The sequence below is a fragment of the Phacochoerus africanus genome, chromosome 15 (genome assembly GCF_016906955.1).
Source record: "Phacochoerus africanus isolate WHEZ1 chromosome 15, ROS_Pafr_v1, whole genome shotgun sequence".
NCBI lineage: Eukaryota > Metazoa > Chordata > Mammalia > Artiodactyla > Suidae > Phacochoerus > Phacochoerus africanus.
In genome coordinates this window covers 39,011,407-39,024,330 of record NC_062558.1, presented here as the reverse complement: position 1 = coordinate 39,024,330, position 12,924 = coordinate 39,011,407, and the positions used below count along the sequence as shown (strand labels likewise).

At 46.8% G+C, this 12,924-nt stretch overlaps 1 protein-coding gene across 1 annotated transcript in view; it reads left to right on the top strand.

Annotated features, from left to right (window-relative positions):
- Positions 1 to 12,924, top strand: part of RPH3A (rabphilin 3A) — a 293,276-nt gene that overhangs the window by 265,871 nt on the left and 14,481 nt on the right. Inside the window, exons 10-15 of the mRNA XM_047760895.1 lie at positions 371 to 457; positions 2,686 to 2,748; positions 3,816 to 4,052; positions 6,230 to 6,309; positions 9,038 to 9,112; positions 10,761 to 10,870. Of these exons, the coding sequence (XP_047616851.1) occupies positions 371 to 457; positions 2,686 to 2,748; positions 3,816 to 4,052; positions 6,230 to 6,309; positions 9,038 to 9,112; positions 10,761 to 10,870 (652 nt within the window). The remainder of the gene's footprint in view (positions 1 to 370; positions 458 to 2,685; positions 2,749 to 3,815; positions 4,053 to 6,229; positions 6,310 to 9,037; positions 9,113 to 10,760; positions 10,871 to 12,924) is intronic.

The following is a 12,924-nucleotide window of genomic DNA, read 5'->3' as shown; positions in this document are numbered from 1 at the left end:
AACACTCTGTATTATGAGGTAGGTACTATTATCGAATTTCACAGATGAAGACACTGAGGTCCAGAGAGGACAGGTCATTTGTGCAAGGTCACAAAGCTGGACGCAACATCATAGAACCTGGGCTTTTCGATACTCCCGATGCTGCTGTGACTTCCCTCGGGGATCTGAGTCCTGGGAAGAGAGAACACACTGAGGGGAGGAGAAGAGGGTCTGAAAGAGCTGAGAACGTGGTGGGGGCTGTATCTGGTTCACATCCAGAGGACCTTGCTCATGCCAGCTGACCAATCCAAAGTCTTTATGCATTGACTGTGTGTGTGTGTGTGTGTGTGTGTGTTATATGACAGGCTGTTTCCTTTCCTTTCCCCTGCAGGTTTGAGACGGGCCAACTCAGTCCAGGCCTCTAGACCCACCCCAACCTCGATGCAGAGCCCAGCACCTCCCCAGCCTGGGCAGACAGGTACCTACCACCCACTCTCCCACCCAGGCCATCACTCAGCTGTGACCCCAGTACCTCCTATCTTTGCTTGCAGAACCCGCTGGGCTTTCTGCAAAGCTGCAACTACCACCTAACCCAAAGCTCTTCTAAGACCCTTAGAATGAGTAATACTCTGGGCTGGAAGTCAGCAGGGACGGGAGGGAGGGGATCATGGTACCCACCTAAATGCAAGAAATATTTCATCCCTCAGTGTTTCCCACCTTCCAACACTGTCACTCCATTTTCACCACATGTACCCACCATCTGCCCTCTTATTTCCTTAATATTTTCTTCAAACTGACCTCCTTTAAAAATGTAACTGTCAGAAGTTGTTATCATAAACTCTCTCAAGGAAATTTTAAGGACCTCAGACTTTTTAAATAAAGTCAAATGTTCTCAGAAGAATACGTGAGGTTCAGAAAGAAGTGATGGGCAAAAAGATCAGTAAGATGAGAAAATCTAAACAAATATGGCTTATGTAAAACACTAGAAATGATGCCTAACTGTTACAGTTAAAAATCTACTATTTTAGGAGTTCCTATTGTGGCTGAGTGTTAAGAACCCGACGTAGTATCCACGAGGATGAGGGTTCAATCCCTCATCTCAGTCAGTGGGTTAAGGATCCAGCATTGCCACAAGCTGCAGCATAGGTCACAGATGAGACTTGGACCCTGCATTACCATGGCTATGGCGTAGCCTGGCAGCTACAGCTCCAGTTCAGCCCCTAGCCCAGGAACTTCTATGTGCTGCAGGTGTGGCTGTAAAAAGAAAAAAAAAAATCTGCTATTTTAAAAGAAACCTATAATAATGGCGTACATGAGAAATCAGTATTCCATACCAGAAAGAGAGAATGTATTAGTTTACTAGGGCAGCCATAACAAAGAACCACAAACTGAGTGGCTTAAAATATCAGAAATGTATGGTTTTCTAGGTCTATAGGGGCCCAAAGTCCAAAATTAAAGTGTTGTCAGGATTGGTTCCTCCCCAAGAGCTATGAGGGAGAATCTTTCCATGCCTCTCCCCTAGCTTCTGCAAGCCTCAAGCATTCCTTGGCTTGTCTTCCTATCATCCCACTTCTATTCATGGGTCCCTGTGTGTCCAAATGTCCCCTTTTTATAAGGACCTAGTCATAGGGGATTAGGACCCCCCCCATGACCTCATCTTAACTAAATCATCTGCAAAGTCCCTCTTTCCAAATAAGATCACGATTACAGGAACTGGGGGTTAGGGCTTGAGCATCTTTTGGGGAACACAATCCAACCTATTGCAGGGGGGCTATTATAAAAATCCATGTACTGGCGTTCCCATCGTGGCTCAGCAGAAATGAATCTAATTAGCATCCATGAGGATGCAGGTTCGATCCCTGGCCTCACTCAGTGGGTTAAGGATCCGGCGTTGGCGCGAACTGTGGTGTTGGTTGCAGACATAGCTTGGATCCTGTGTTGCTATGGCTGTGATGTAGGCCAGCATCCACAGCTCTGATTCAACCCCTAGCCTGGGAACCTCCATACACCATGGGCGTGGCCCTAAAAAGATTTTTTTTAAAAAATCATGTACTGAAATTAAAACAATGCAATGACATTCTCAGTACCCTGGCCTGCTGAAGGTTTGGAACCCGAGACCTGTCCTCTTTTGCTCAAAAGGGAATGTACAAAGGTTAGAGACGTGTGTGAAAAAAGTAGCCCCTGGTGAGACTTTCCCTGTAGTAGGATCAGTATTGAGAGGCCAGAGACTGCAGAATGACTTTCTCACCATGTCACTGAACGCTATTTCATTGCCCCATCCCTGCAGCTCTCCTCCACATCCCAGGCTTTGGAAATGTAGTTGTAGAGAATTCCCCCAGCCAGTAATGACCCCATAACAATGGCAGACTCAAAACATAAACTTGCCTATTACCGTGCAAATGACTCTTGGCTCCATTTGTTCATTGACTTCCTAATAGCCAGCAAAACATGAAGAGCAAGTATCACCATTCCCATTTCACAGAGGAGGAAGCTGAGGCCCAGGAAGGAAAGACTGGAGCTTGAAGCCAGGCCTTTCCAACCCCAGAATCCCCCAGTAGGAGCATTCCTGCAACCCCAATACCTCTGCACATCACCTGCTGCCCCTGGGCCTGTGTTCACCCCTATGAAATGAGGGGGGACTTGGGGCAAACACCTAAATGATGCTGCCTTCTCTGTTCCAAACTTCTTTCTCTTTGTTCCACTCAGGGCCCCCAGGAGGCAGCAGACCCACTCCTGGGCCAGGGGGACGCTTTCCAGATCAGAGACCAGGTAAGGATTTGCTTCTTTCTGTGACTGTGCAAGTGACCACCTCTCTCCCACTAACCAAGGGACGGGGAGAGAAGGAGAGAGGGATGGAGAGAGAGAGCGTGCCCCCAGGGGCTGCCAGACTTTGGCCCATTCTGTATTCTGAGATCTATCTGATGAGCTAATTCTAAAACTTTAGAGAGTCTGTACGAAAACTAGATAGAAAATGACAATACATACAGTGGTTAAGAGCCCAGCCTGCTTGGATTCAAATCACTGCCTCCTCACTTCCCAGCTGTGTGACCCTGGGCAAGTCACTTAACTCCTCTGAGCCTCAGTTTCCTTTTCTCCAAAATGAGGACAGTACAAGGACCTACCACACAGAGTCATTGGAGGGATTAAATAAAGCAATACATAGAAAGCCTGAGCTTGTGGCCTGCAGTGTGTGAAGATCACACCAAGTGACAGTGATTCTCACATATGATACGTATGCGCAGCAGTAACACGAGTCGCTACAACATATTCATTGCTTTCTAAAGCACAAGGTACTGCACTAAATGCTGAGAGTACATTAGAAAATATTTAAAATAATAGCTATTACTATTTGAACACCTTCAGGTCTTAAAATTCCCATTTTACAGATAGAAAACTGAGGCTCAGAGACAAGTAACTTGCTCCAGGTTGCACAGCTGAGATTCAAATTCAGACTGTCTGGCTACAGAGCCATACCACTGAAGGCTCTGTTTGGCCTCCATTTGAATCAGCCAATGGGACTTGTTAAAAAGCATAGATTTCAAGGCCCCACTACAGGGTCTACATATTCTAAGTGGGGCCTGGGAACCTGCCTTTTTGCAAGCCTTCCTAGGTGGCTTTGACATGGACAACATTCTGAGAACCGGTGAACAGCATGCTGTGACCCCTTGTCAACTGGCAGTGGCAGTCTTCTATTGCAGGTCTGCGGGTGACTCTGGTGCAAAGCTAGCCAAGCACCTGGTACACAGTAGGTGCTCATCACTCACGGTTATGCTGCAGCAGTTGTTACTGTTGGGACTCGGCTGCTTCTGTCCCACCTCTCCCCATCTCCTTTACAGAGGTGGCTCCGAGCGACCCTGGATACACAGGGGCCACCGCCCCACCCCGGGAGGAGAGAACAGGGGGAATTGGGGGCTACACAGCAGTCGGAGCCAGGGAGGACCGAGTGGGCCACCCATCAGGCCCCTATTCCCAAGCGTCTGCTGCTCCGCAGCCGGCTGTGGCCCCATCCCGCCAGCCCCCACCCCCAGAGGAGGAGGAGGAGGAAGCCAACAGCTATGATTCCGATGAAGCAAGTAGGTGACGTGGAATGGAGGGGTGGCTAGGAAGTTGCTTCAGGGGTCACTCCAAAACAGATGTGGCTCTGGGGACAGCCCTGTACATTGCTAGCCTCCTAATATGCCAAACCCAATAAACATATTAACAAAGATAAAAATACAAATCTGTGTTACTAAATTCACAAAATCGCATCAGCTTTCTAAACTATAGGTGCTATTTTTGTAATGTTATAAAATACATATAACGTCAAGGTTACCATTTACCTCATTTTTAAAGAGTACAATTCAACTATATTCACAATGTTCTACCTGGTGGTTCCACAGAATTATCATATGACCCAGCAGTTCCACTCCTAGGTGTGTATATAAATACATATTATTTTAAGAGTTCCCCAAACTTTTTAGTGTGTCTTCTAAAAGTCATTTGTCAACCATTATTTAAAATTTCTGATATTTCCCCTTGCATCCATTCATTCAATGATTTATAAAGTGCCTACTCTGTGCCTCTCTCACTCAGACCCAGAGCCCTAGGGACACACACACATATACACACACCCCAGAGGCTCTTCTCCTGGGTGCATCGGGGAGCATCAGGGGAGAGCTGGGGTGGCCTTTGTGAGCTGGAAGGAAACATGGGTGGTAGTGTCTGGACCCAGTGCACACCACAGGGCTGGAGGCATTTCCAAGAGCTCCCAGTCAGATGGAGAGACTAGACCTACTCGGAAGAAATGGACCAAGGGCTATATAACCAGTAAAATGGCTTTGGCCCATCATGTCACCTCCTCTCGTAAAAGGGGAAGGGAGTACTGCCTTCCACGCAGGCTGAGGGGAGCATAAACTGAGGTACCTCCTGAGAAAGGGTTTTATAACCTGGAAATCATTATGACTATACAGTGTGATACACACATGAGGAATTACTATTAAGTGGCATGCATATCAGAAATAATCATGGTCAACATTTGTTGAGCACTTATTCTGTGCTGGGCACATTTAGAAGTGTGCTACATGGGTGTGCTCAATGTGATTGTCCCAGTGAGCCTGGGAATAGTTGCTTTTCCTATTCCTACTTCACAGAGAGAGAAACAGAGGCTCCGAGAGGGTCGGGGACTGGTCCACGTTCACAGGGCCAGTGAGTGGAGGGGCTGACAGTCAGTCTTATTGCTGTAGCAGATCAGAGGCTGGATGTGGAGGAAATATTTGCTGCCCCTTCTCTTCCAGGGGACGTGGGTCTGCAGGCTCAGGGGAGAGGAGTCTGAGGAGCCCAGCTCACCTTGTCCGCCATGGGCTGTTTTGACTCTATAAATGCACCTTGTCTATCCCACCTTTCTGCGTTCCCAGACCTTCTGGTCCTTTCTCCCCGGAGCAGCAGCCGCTGGTCCTTCCATCTGCCTTAAGTGTCTCTTCACTGATCTGCCAAGCCTAGACAGTCCCTCCCAGCCTGTGTATGTCCCTGTTAGGAGCTGATCCATGATTTATAACAAGGCTGTCTCTGTCTTCAACTCACTGATTCATCTAGATTTGACAAGTATTTATTGATTACCTGCTGGGTGCCCCTAAAAGTACTAGGGATACCATGGCAAAAAAAAAAAAAAAAAGACAGACAAGGTGGCTGATCTAATAGAACATTCCAGTGGAGAGAAATAGTTGACATACCAATGAGTTTATTTCAATTAAGGTTAGAGTCACCATGAAGGAAATAAACTAGGGCGAAGGACCATAAGGGTGGCTGCTTTAGATGGTGTAATCAGGGAGGGCTTCTCTAAGGAGGTGACATTTACACTGAGATGTGGATAATGAGAACACACCAGCCATATGAATCTAGAGGGAGAGCATTCTAGACAGAGGCAACAGCAAATGCTGACTTGTTTGTTCCTTCAGCAAGTAAGCGAGCCCTGCACTGTGCCCCGTGGGGACGTAGCAGTGAACGAGACAGTCAGAGCCCTTGCCCTCCTGGGACTCTCAGTCTAGACATTAACTAGGCAATTGCACAAATGATGAATGGATCGCAGGTATGCTGAGAGCACCAAAGGAGAGGAGGGTCTAGCAGGATGGGGAGTCCAGAGAAGGAGCTGAGTCTTCCTCTGCTCAGTAGGCCCAATGTCTAGCCCAGACTGGGCACATGCTAAGTGCTCAGTAAGTGTTTGTTGAATGACTATATGAAATGTCTTCTTAGTACCTGCCTCTGTCCTCTTCAGCCACCCTGGGTGCCCTGGAGTTCAGCCTTCTCTATGACCAGGACAACAGCTCCCTGAACTGCACCATCATAAAGGCCAAGGTGGGTGAGGGGGCCAAGCTGGGGGCCACTCGGGAGACTCTGACATTTCTAGGGGACTCAGGGAAGGCATTGATGACCATGCCTGTCTCCTGTCATTGCCTTGTCTATCTGTGACAGTGACATAAGAGAAAAGAGCAGGAATTAGCCATGGCAAATTCCTTTGGGGGAAGACTTCCTCCAGGGATAGTCCCAGAGGGGTTTCACTTTACTGCAACTGCCTCCCTGGAGCAGAATAAGCCAGGCTTCAGGGCAGAGCTGAGATCTGCCCGGAGCCATCCTCAGCTTCTGGAGGGGACAACTGAGGTGTCACCCAGGAGGCTGTGACAGCCTGACTCGACAGCTGACATGCCCCTGAACAGCTCCTTTTACTGTTGTGGCTGTCAAGCGGGAGCAGCAGACTGAGTGGGGGTGGGGGGGGGCGATTGTTGCAGATACCAGGACAGTAATGTGGGCTTCTGAAGGGGCAGGAAAGGCAAACCAGCTTGGCAGAGCATCCTGCAGGCTCCATGAGGAGGGAGCCAACCCACCTCCAACCCCAGAGGAAACCTGGATAACGCCAGTGCAAATCCTAGGAGGTAACTGACCAGGACCTCCCCTGACACCAAGTCTGGTCTGTAGAGAAAAGGCAAGGTTCAGGAACCAGACTGCCTGTGTTCAAATGCCAGCTCTACCGCTCCTGTGTGATTTAGGGGAAGTTATTTAACCTCTCTGGGCCTCAGGGTGCCCATTTGTAAATTAGGGATAATAATAACAGAGCCTCTCCCAAAAGAATGGTGGTGTGTATTAAGTGGAAGGAGGCCGCATGTCCCAGTCTGTACAGATGATTCCCAGCTGTGTGTGTTGCCTTTGCTGAAATAATCAAGAACTCTCCCTTTCACTCACAGCCTGTCCCAGTTTGGATGATCTGATCAATGACGTGTGAAATGCCTAATTCAACTTCTAGATCAACACACCCAGGTCCCTTCAGCAAGTACCTGTTGTGTATCAGTCACTGTGAAAGCACTTGTTACACTCCCTCTATAACACAGTGAGAGATGATCCTACATTATCTTGTTTCATCTTCCCAAGAACCTCTGAGGGAGGGATTATTATTAGCTCCATAGTACAGATGGGAACACTGAGCCTTAGCAAGTTAAAGCCTGAGACCACACAGCTGGTAAGGGATAGAGCTGGATTTGAGCCCACATGTAACCAACCCCCAGATCTAGAATGGGAGAAAGCCACATCATCTCATCCCCCTTGATACAGGGGCACAGAAAACGCAAAGGCTTATGGGCTGGGCTGCTAATAGTGATGAGAAATGTTATGTGAGAGTTTATATGAGCTAGGGAGTGCTAGTTAACTTTGGCAAACTGGTATGAGCAGGACCCAAGCAAAGATGTTCAAGTTCAAATTTTAAAAGCATGGCATCTGCCAATTTATAACCTCCCAATCTAAACAGACATTCCAGAAATATTTATGAAACACCTGCTCTGTACTAGGCACTACCCTAAAAGCTGGGGATATTAGAAAAAGTAAGAAAAGGCTGTGCCCTCATGGACTCTGTTGGGAAAATGGACAAGAAACCATAACTATAGCAACTCCTGAGTATTACACACCATCTGGGGCTTTCTCCAGATTAACTTGTCCCATCTAATCTTCACAACGCACCTATGAAGAAGCCTCTGTCACCATTCCCATTTTATGGATGGGGAATTGAGGCATAGGGACATTAGGGACTTGCCCAGATCACACACCAAGGAAGTGGCGGAACTGGGATTTGAACCAATATTGACCAGCTCAAAAGCCTGTGTTCTTACCCATTAGGCTACCCAGCCAGATTTCCCCCTTGCCTCTCACTTTGTGGCCTCCTCTCCCCATCTAGTAGTAGCAAACATTACTTGCATAGGGCCAGAGTGAAGCCTTCACGGGTGAAATCTCATTTAATCCTCCAAGAATCCTATGAATCAGGAGCTGTGATCAGCCCCATTGAACAGATGAGAAAACTCAAGTTCCCTGAGCTCACAGGACATAATACATGGGATTGGGGATCAGTGCTGTGAAAGAGGACAGAGGGAGCCTAGAAGTAAGACACCTGCCTCTTCCTGGATATAGGGGGATGGACAGAGCACATCTGAGCCCCAGGGTGTTGGAATTGCTCACATTAACAAGCCCAACTAAACTCCTACTCTAGACAAACTCCTCTCCCCTGCAGTGTCCCATTTGAGCCTCGTTCCAGCTCTGTGAGGAGGGCCAGGCAGAGACTGTGATCCCCAACACATAGATGGAGAAACTGAGGTCTCAGAAGTGAGTGCAGGGGCCAGAGCCAGAGCTCAGGCCCCCTTCCCCTAGCCTTTGTTCCTCTCCCACCCATTCAGGGATACATCCTCCCATCCCAGCAATAACAATCCTACTTTGATGGAGCACTACCTGTGTGCCACACACTGTGCTGAGCACTTTGCAGGGAAGGTCATGTTTAAATCTCACCACCCCATGAAGCATTCCATCTGACAGGTGAGGAGAATGAGGCTCAGAGAGGTTAAGAAACTTGCCTAAGGTCACACAGCCAATAAGTGACATGGCCAGGCTTTAAACCCCACCTGCCCGATCCTAGTGCTTATCCCAAGATATTGCATTTCCGTTTTCTTCTTTTGGAAAAGGAAGCACACAGAGCAGACTGATGGCTGTCCCTGTTGCCTGTGATAGCCCAGCCCTCCCCAGGCCCTCATGCCATTGCCTTCTCTTACAGGGACTGAAGCCCATGGATTCCAATGGCTTGGCCGATCCCTACGTTAAGCTGCACCTCCTGCCAGGAGCCAGCAAGGTACCATATGGCCTGGTCCTCTCTGCAAGCCGGGCACATGGGCTCTGGAAGGCACCCAGGGTTCCCAACTCAGAGCCTAAAATAGCCCTATCTGTCCCCAAAACCCCTCTTCCCTGATTGGCAAAGTCCTCACAAGAGGTAAGGGGCAGGCCACAGCCATTCTCCTTCCAGAGGTAGGGGTCTGCTCATTTCTCCAACTCGGAAACCTGGGATCCGGGAGAGAAGCAGATGCCCTGATTATGCCCTTGACCGGCCCAAACACCTTCAGTGGCTCACCATTACTGACCATGGTCTGCCTCCCCGACCCATTTTTATGCCCAACCGAACATCCTCTCGACAAAAATGAGTAACTCTCTCCAGGGAGTTCCTGTTATGGCTCAGTGGTAACGAACCCAGCTGGATGTGAGTTCGATCCCTGTCCTTACTCAGAGGGTTAAGAATCTGGCATTGCTGTGAGCTGTGGTGTAGGTCACAGAAGTGGCTCAGATCTGGCATTGCATAACCTGGCAGCTACAGTTCTGACTCGACCCCTAGCCTGGGAACTTCCATATGCTGTACCTGTGGCCCTAAAAAGCAAAAAGAAGAAGAAAAAAGAAATGAATGATTCTCTCCATATAACTTGAGAAAATGCTCTGTCGTTAAGAGAAAACGTACCGCCGTCCCTCCCACCTTTTTCTCTTGTTCCAGCTCGCTTGCTGATTGTCATTTTCTCTGGGGAGAAAGTGGGATTAGTTTTCTTTGGATTGACCCACTCAGAACACATGGCTGGAAATGGAAGTGTGCCTTCTTGGGTTATATTTTTTACTTCGTTGTGTTATTTGATACGGATGTCCTAAAAATGAGGCTGATTATATGCTTGTTTACCTGATCTTAGAAAAATGCCTCTCATAAATCTCTGCAAGTATCAAATGTCCCACAGGACAAAAAAGGACACATGTGTGCATAGCATGCCTGCACACACACACACACACACACACACACACACATTTATCTCACTCTTTTTTTGTTTGGATCAAGGAAGACAGTGCCACCTAGCCATGGCCAAACTGGTTGGACACTGCCTCTAACTGCTCAGTGACATTTGCTTCTCCTTGGCACTCTCTTCTTTGCCCACTCCTAAATCCAAACCTGCTTTGCCAAAGAATCCTATCAGTCATTTGCATGTTAGTATGAATTAATTTGTCACCAGGTACATTTCTAGCCTTCTCAGAGTAAAATGAAAAGTGTTGTATCCTTTAAGGAATTTCAGCTATGGAGGATGCTAGTTGAGGAAACAGAGGGAACCATCCCAATATCCCCAGAAATTATTTCTTCACTGCCTAGGAGTGGAGGGGCACTGCCTCCCTGGCCTAGAAATAGTATTTTTTCTCAAAGAAGGATATCTTTGTTTTTTAATCTTAATAAGTTCAAAGAGAGGGCCCTGTGCCTGGAGGGAGGGGCAGCCCAGCATCCAGTGTTGGTGATGGACCCTAGAGGATGCCCCCCACTCCCAACAACATGCATTTGGGAGCAACAGAGCCCCTGGACACTCCTTAAATGGAGTGGACTTCTAAGTTACCACCCACCCCAAATGAGCCCAAGGGCTGGGGCTGCAGGGCTGGCTCCCCACTGAGGCAGATGTCTGTCTGTCCATCTCTCTGGGTTCTAGTCCAACAAGCTTCGTACAAAAACCCTGCGGAACACCCGAAACCCCATCTGGAATGAGACTCTGGTCTATCATGGCATCACGGACGAGGACATGCAGAGGAAGACCCTCAGGTGCTGGCTGGGCGGGTGGGCAGGGGTGCTGAGGCTGGGGGACTGAGGCCCACGCTATTCCTGGGGGCCATTCTTTAAGAACATCTCTGTGTGGTTGTTTGTTTCTTTTTTTTCTTCTAAAAAACAGTATTTCTGGTAGACAGTTTTGAAAATACAGATAAGTGAAACTGGTAACATCTTGGTGTATGGACATTCAGGTTTAATGTGTATCTGTATTTGTGTGTGTGTGTGTATGCGTGCAAGCTTTTTTTTAATAAAGTTGAATGTTTATAAAAATGGATCATCCTATTGCATCATCAGCCATTTTCACTTAACAATGTACTGATGCCACTTCATATTCTTTTACAATGTTGCATTAAAATGCATTTTACATTATATAAGTAATAAATGAGTACATTCTTCTTGTAAAGAATTATAGAAAAAGCAAAGCTGCTTTTAAATGCGAGTCCCTTCCCCCAGCCTGAGGAGTCTTCTCCCTTCTGTGGGTGTATGTATATTCACTATATACATACATACACTATATATATATGTGCGTGTGTATGTATATGTATATTATATATGTGTGTATATAAACACACACATTATTTTTACAACATAAGAAATATGTTGTATATATCTAGAATTTGCCTTGTTTCTTATCAGTATATCTTAGGGTTATGGCCATGAGAAAAAATTTAAATCTACCTAATTTTTAACTGATTCAGACTATTCCACAGCATGGATTTATCACAGATTTTTTTTCTTTTTTTGGCCTCCCCATGGCATATGGAGTTCCCAAGCCAGGAATTAGATCCAAGCCGCAACTGCAATCTATGCCACAATTGCAGCAATACCAGATCCTTAACACACCATTCTGGGCCAGGATGCAAGCCTGCATCCCAGCGCTGCCAAGACTTTGCATCAAGCAGGAACTCCTATCACAGATTTTTTTAAATGTTTTATTATTAGGTATCATGAATAGACATAAAAGTATAGGATGTAGTGAGAGCAAATACCCATGAACCCAAGACTCAGTCTGCTAAAAATTTTAGTATTTTGTTGTATTTGCTTCAGCTCTTTTTTTTCAAGATGTAAAGCACTACAGATGCAACTTCAAGCTCTTCTTTTTTTTTTTTTTTTGTCTTTTTGCCTTTTCTAGGGCCGTTCCCGCAGCAAATGGAGGTTCCCAGGCTAGGGGTCCAGTCGGAGCTGTTGCTGCTGGCCTATGCCAGAGTCACAGCAATGTGGATCCGAGCCACATCTGCAACCTACACCACAGCTCACAGCAACACCGGATCCTTAACCCACTGAGCAAGGCCAGGGATCGAACCCGCAACCTCATGGTTCCTAGCCGGATTCCGTTAACCACTGAGCCACAATGGGAACTCCACTCTTCTTTTATAGTCCATCCCTACCCCCTTTCTCTCCTTTCCTCCCAGGTCTAAACACCAACCTAAATTCTATGGGAATCATTCCCAAGCATGTCCTATACTTCAGCTACATAATTATGTATGTATAAACAATATATGGCATTTTTTGATGTCTCAAAATTTTTATGTAACTGTTTACCACTTTATCCCATTCCCTGTGGATGGACATTTAGATAGCTTCCAGCTTTTCTCTATTATAAATTTGCAATAAGCATCCTTCATGCTTCCTTGTGTTCATATTATTTCCTTAGGGTAGAAACCAAGGAAGAATATTTGCTGGATCATAGGACATGTGGTATGGGTCTTTTTGTTTTTATCAAAATATGGTTGATTTACAATGTGGTACCGGTTTCTGCTATACAACAAAGTGACCCAGTCATAATGTATATACATTCCTTTTCTTATAGTATCTTCTATCATGGCCTATTCCAGGAGACTGGATGGAGTTTCCTGTGCCGTACTGTAGAACTTCATTGCTTATCCATTCTAAGTGGAATAGTTTGCATCTACTAACCCCAAACTCCCAGTCCATCCCACTCCCTTCCCCTTCCCCTTCCCCCTTGGCAAACACAAGTCTGTTCTCTATGTCTGTGAGTCTTTTTTGTAGATAGGTTCATTTGTGCCATATTTTAGATTCTGGTATGA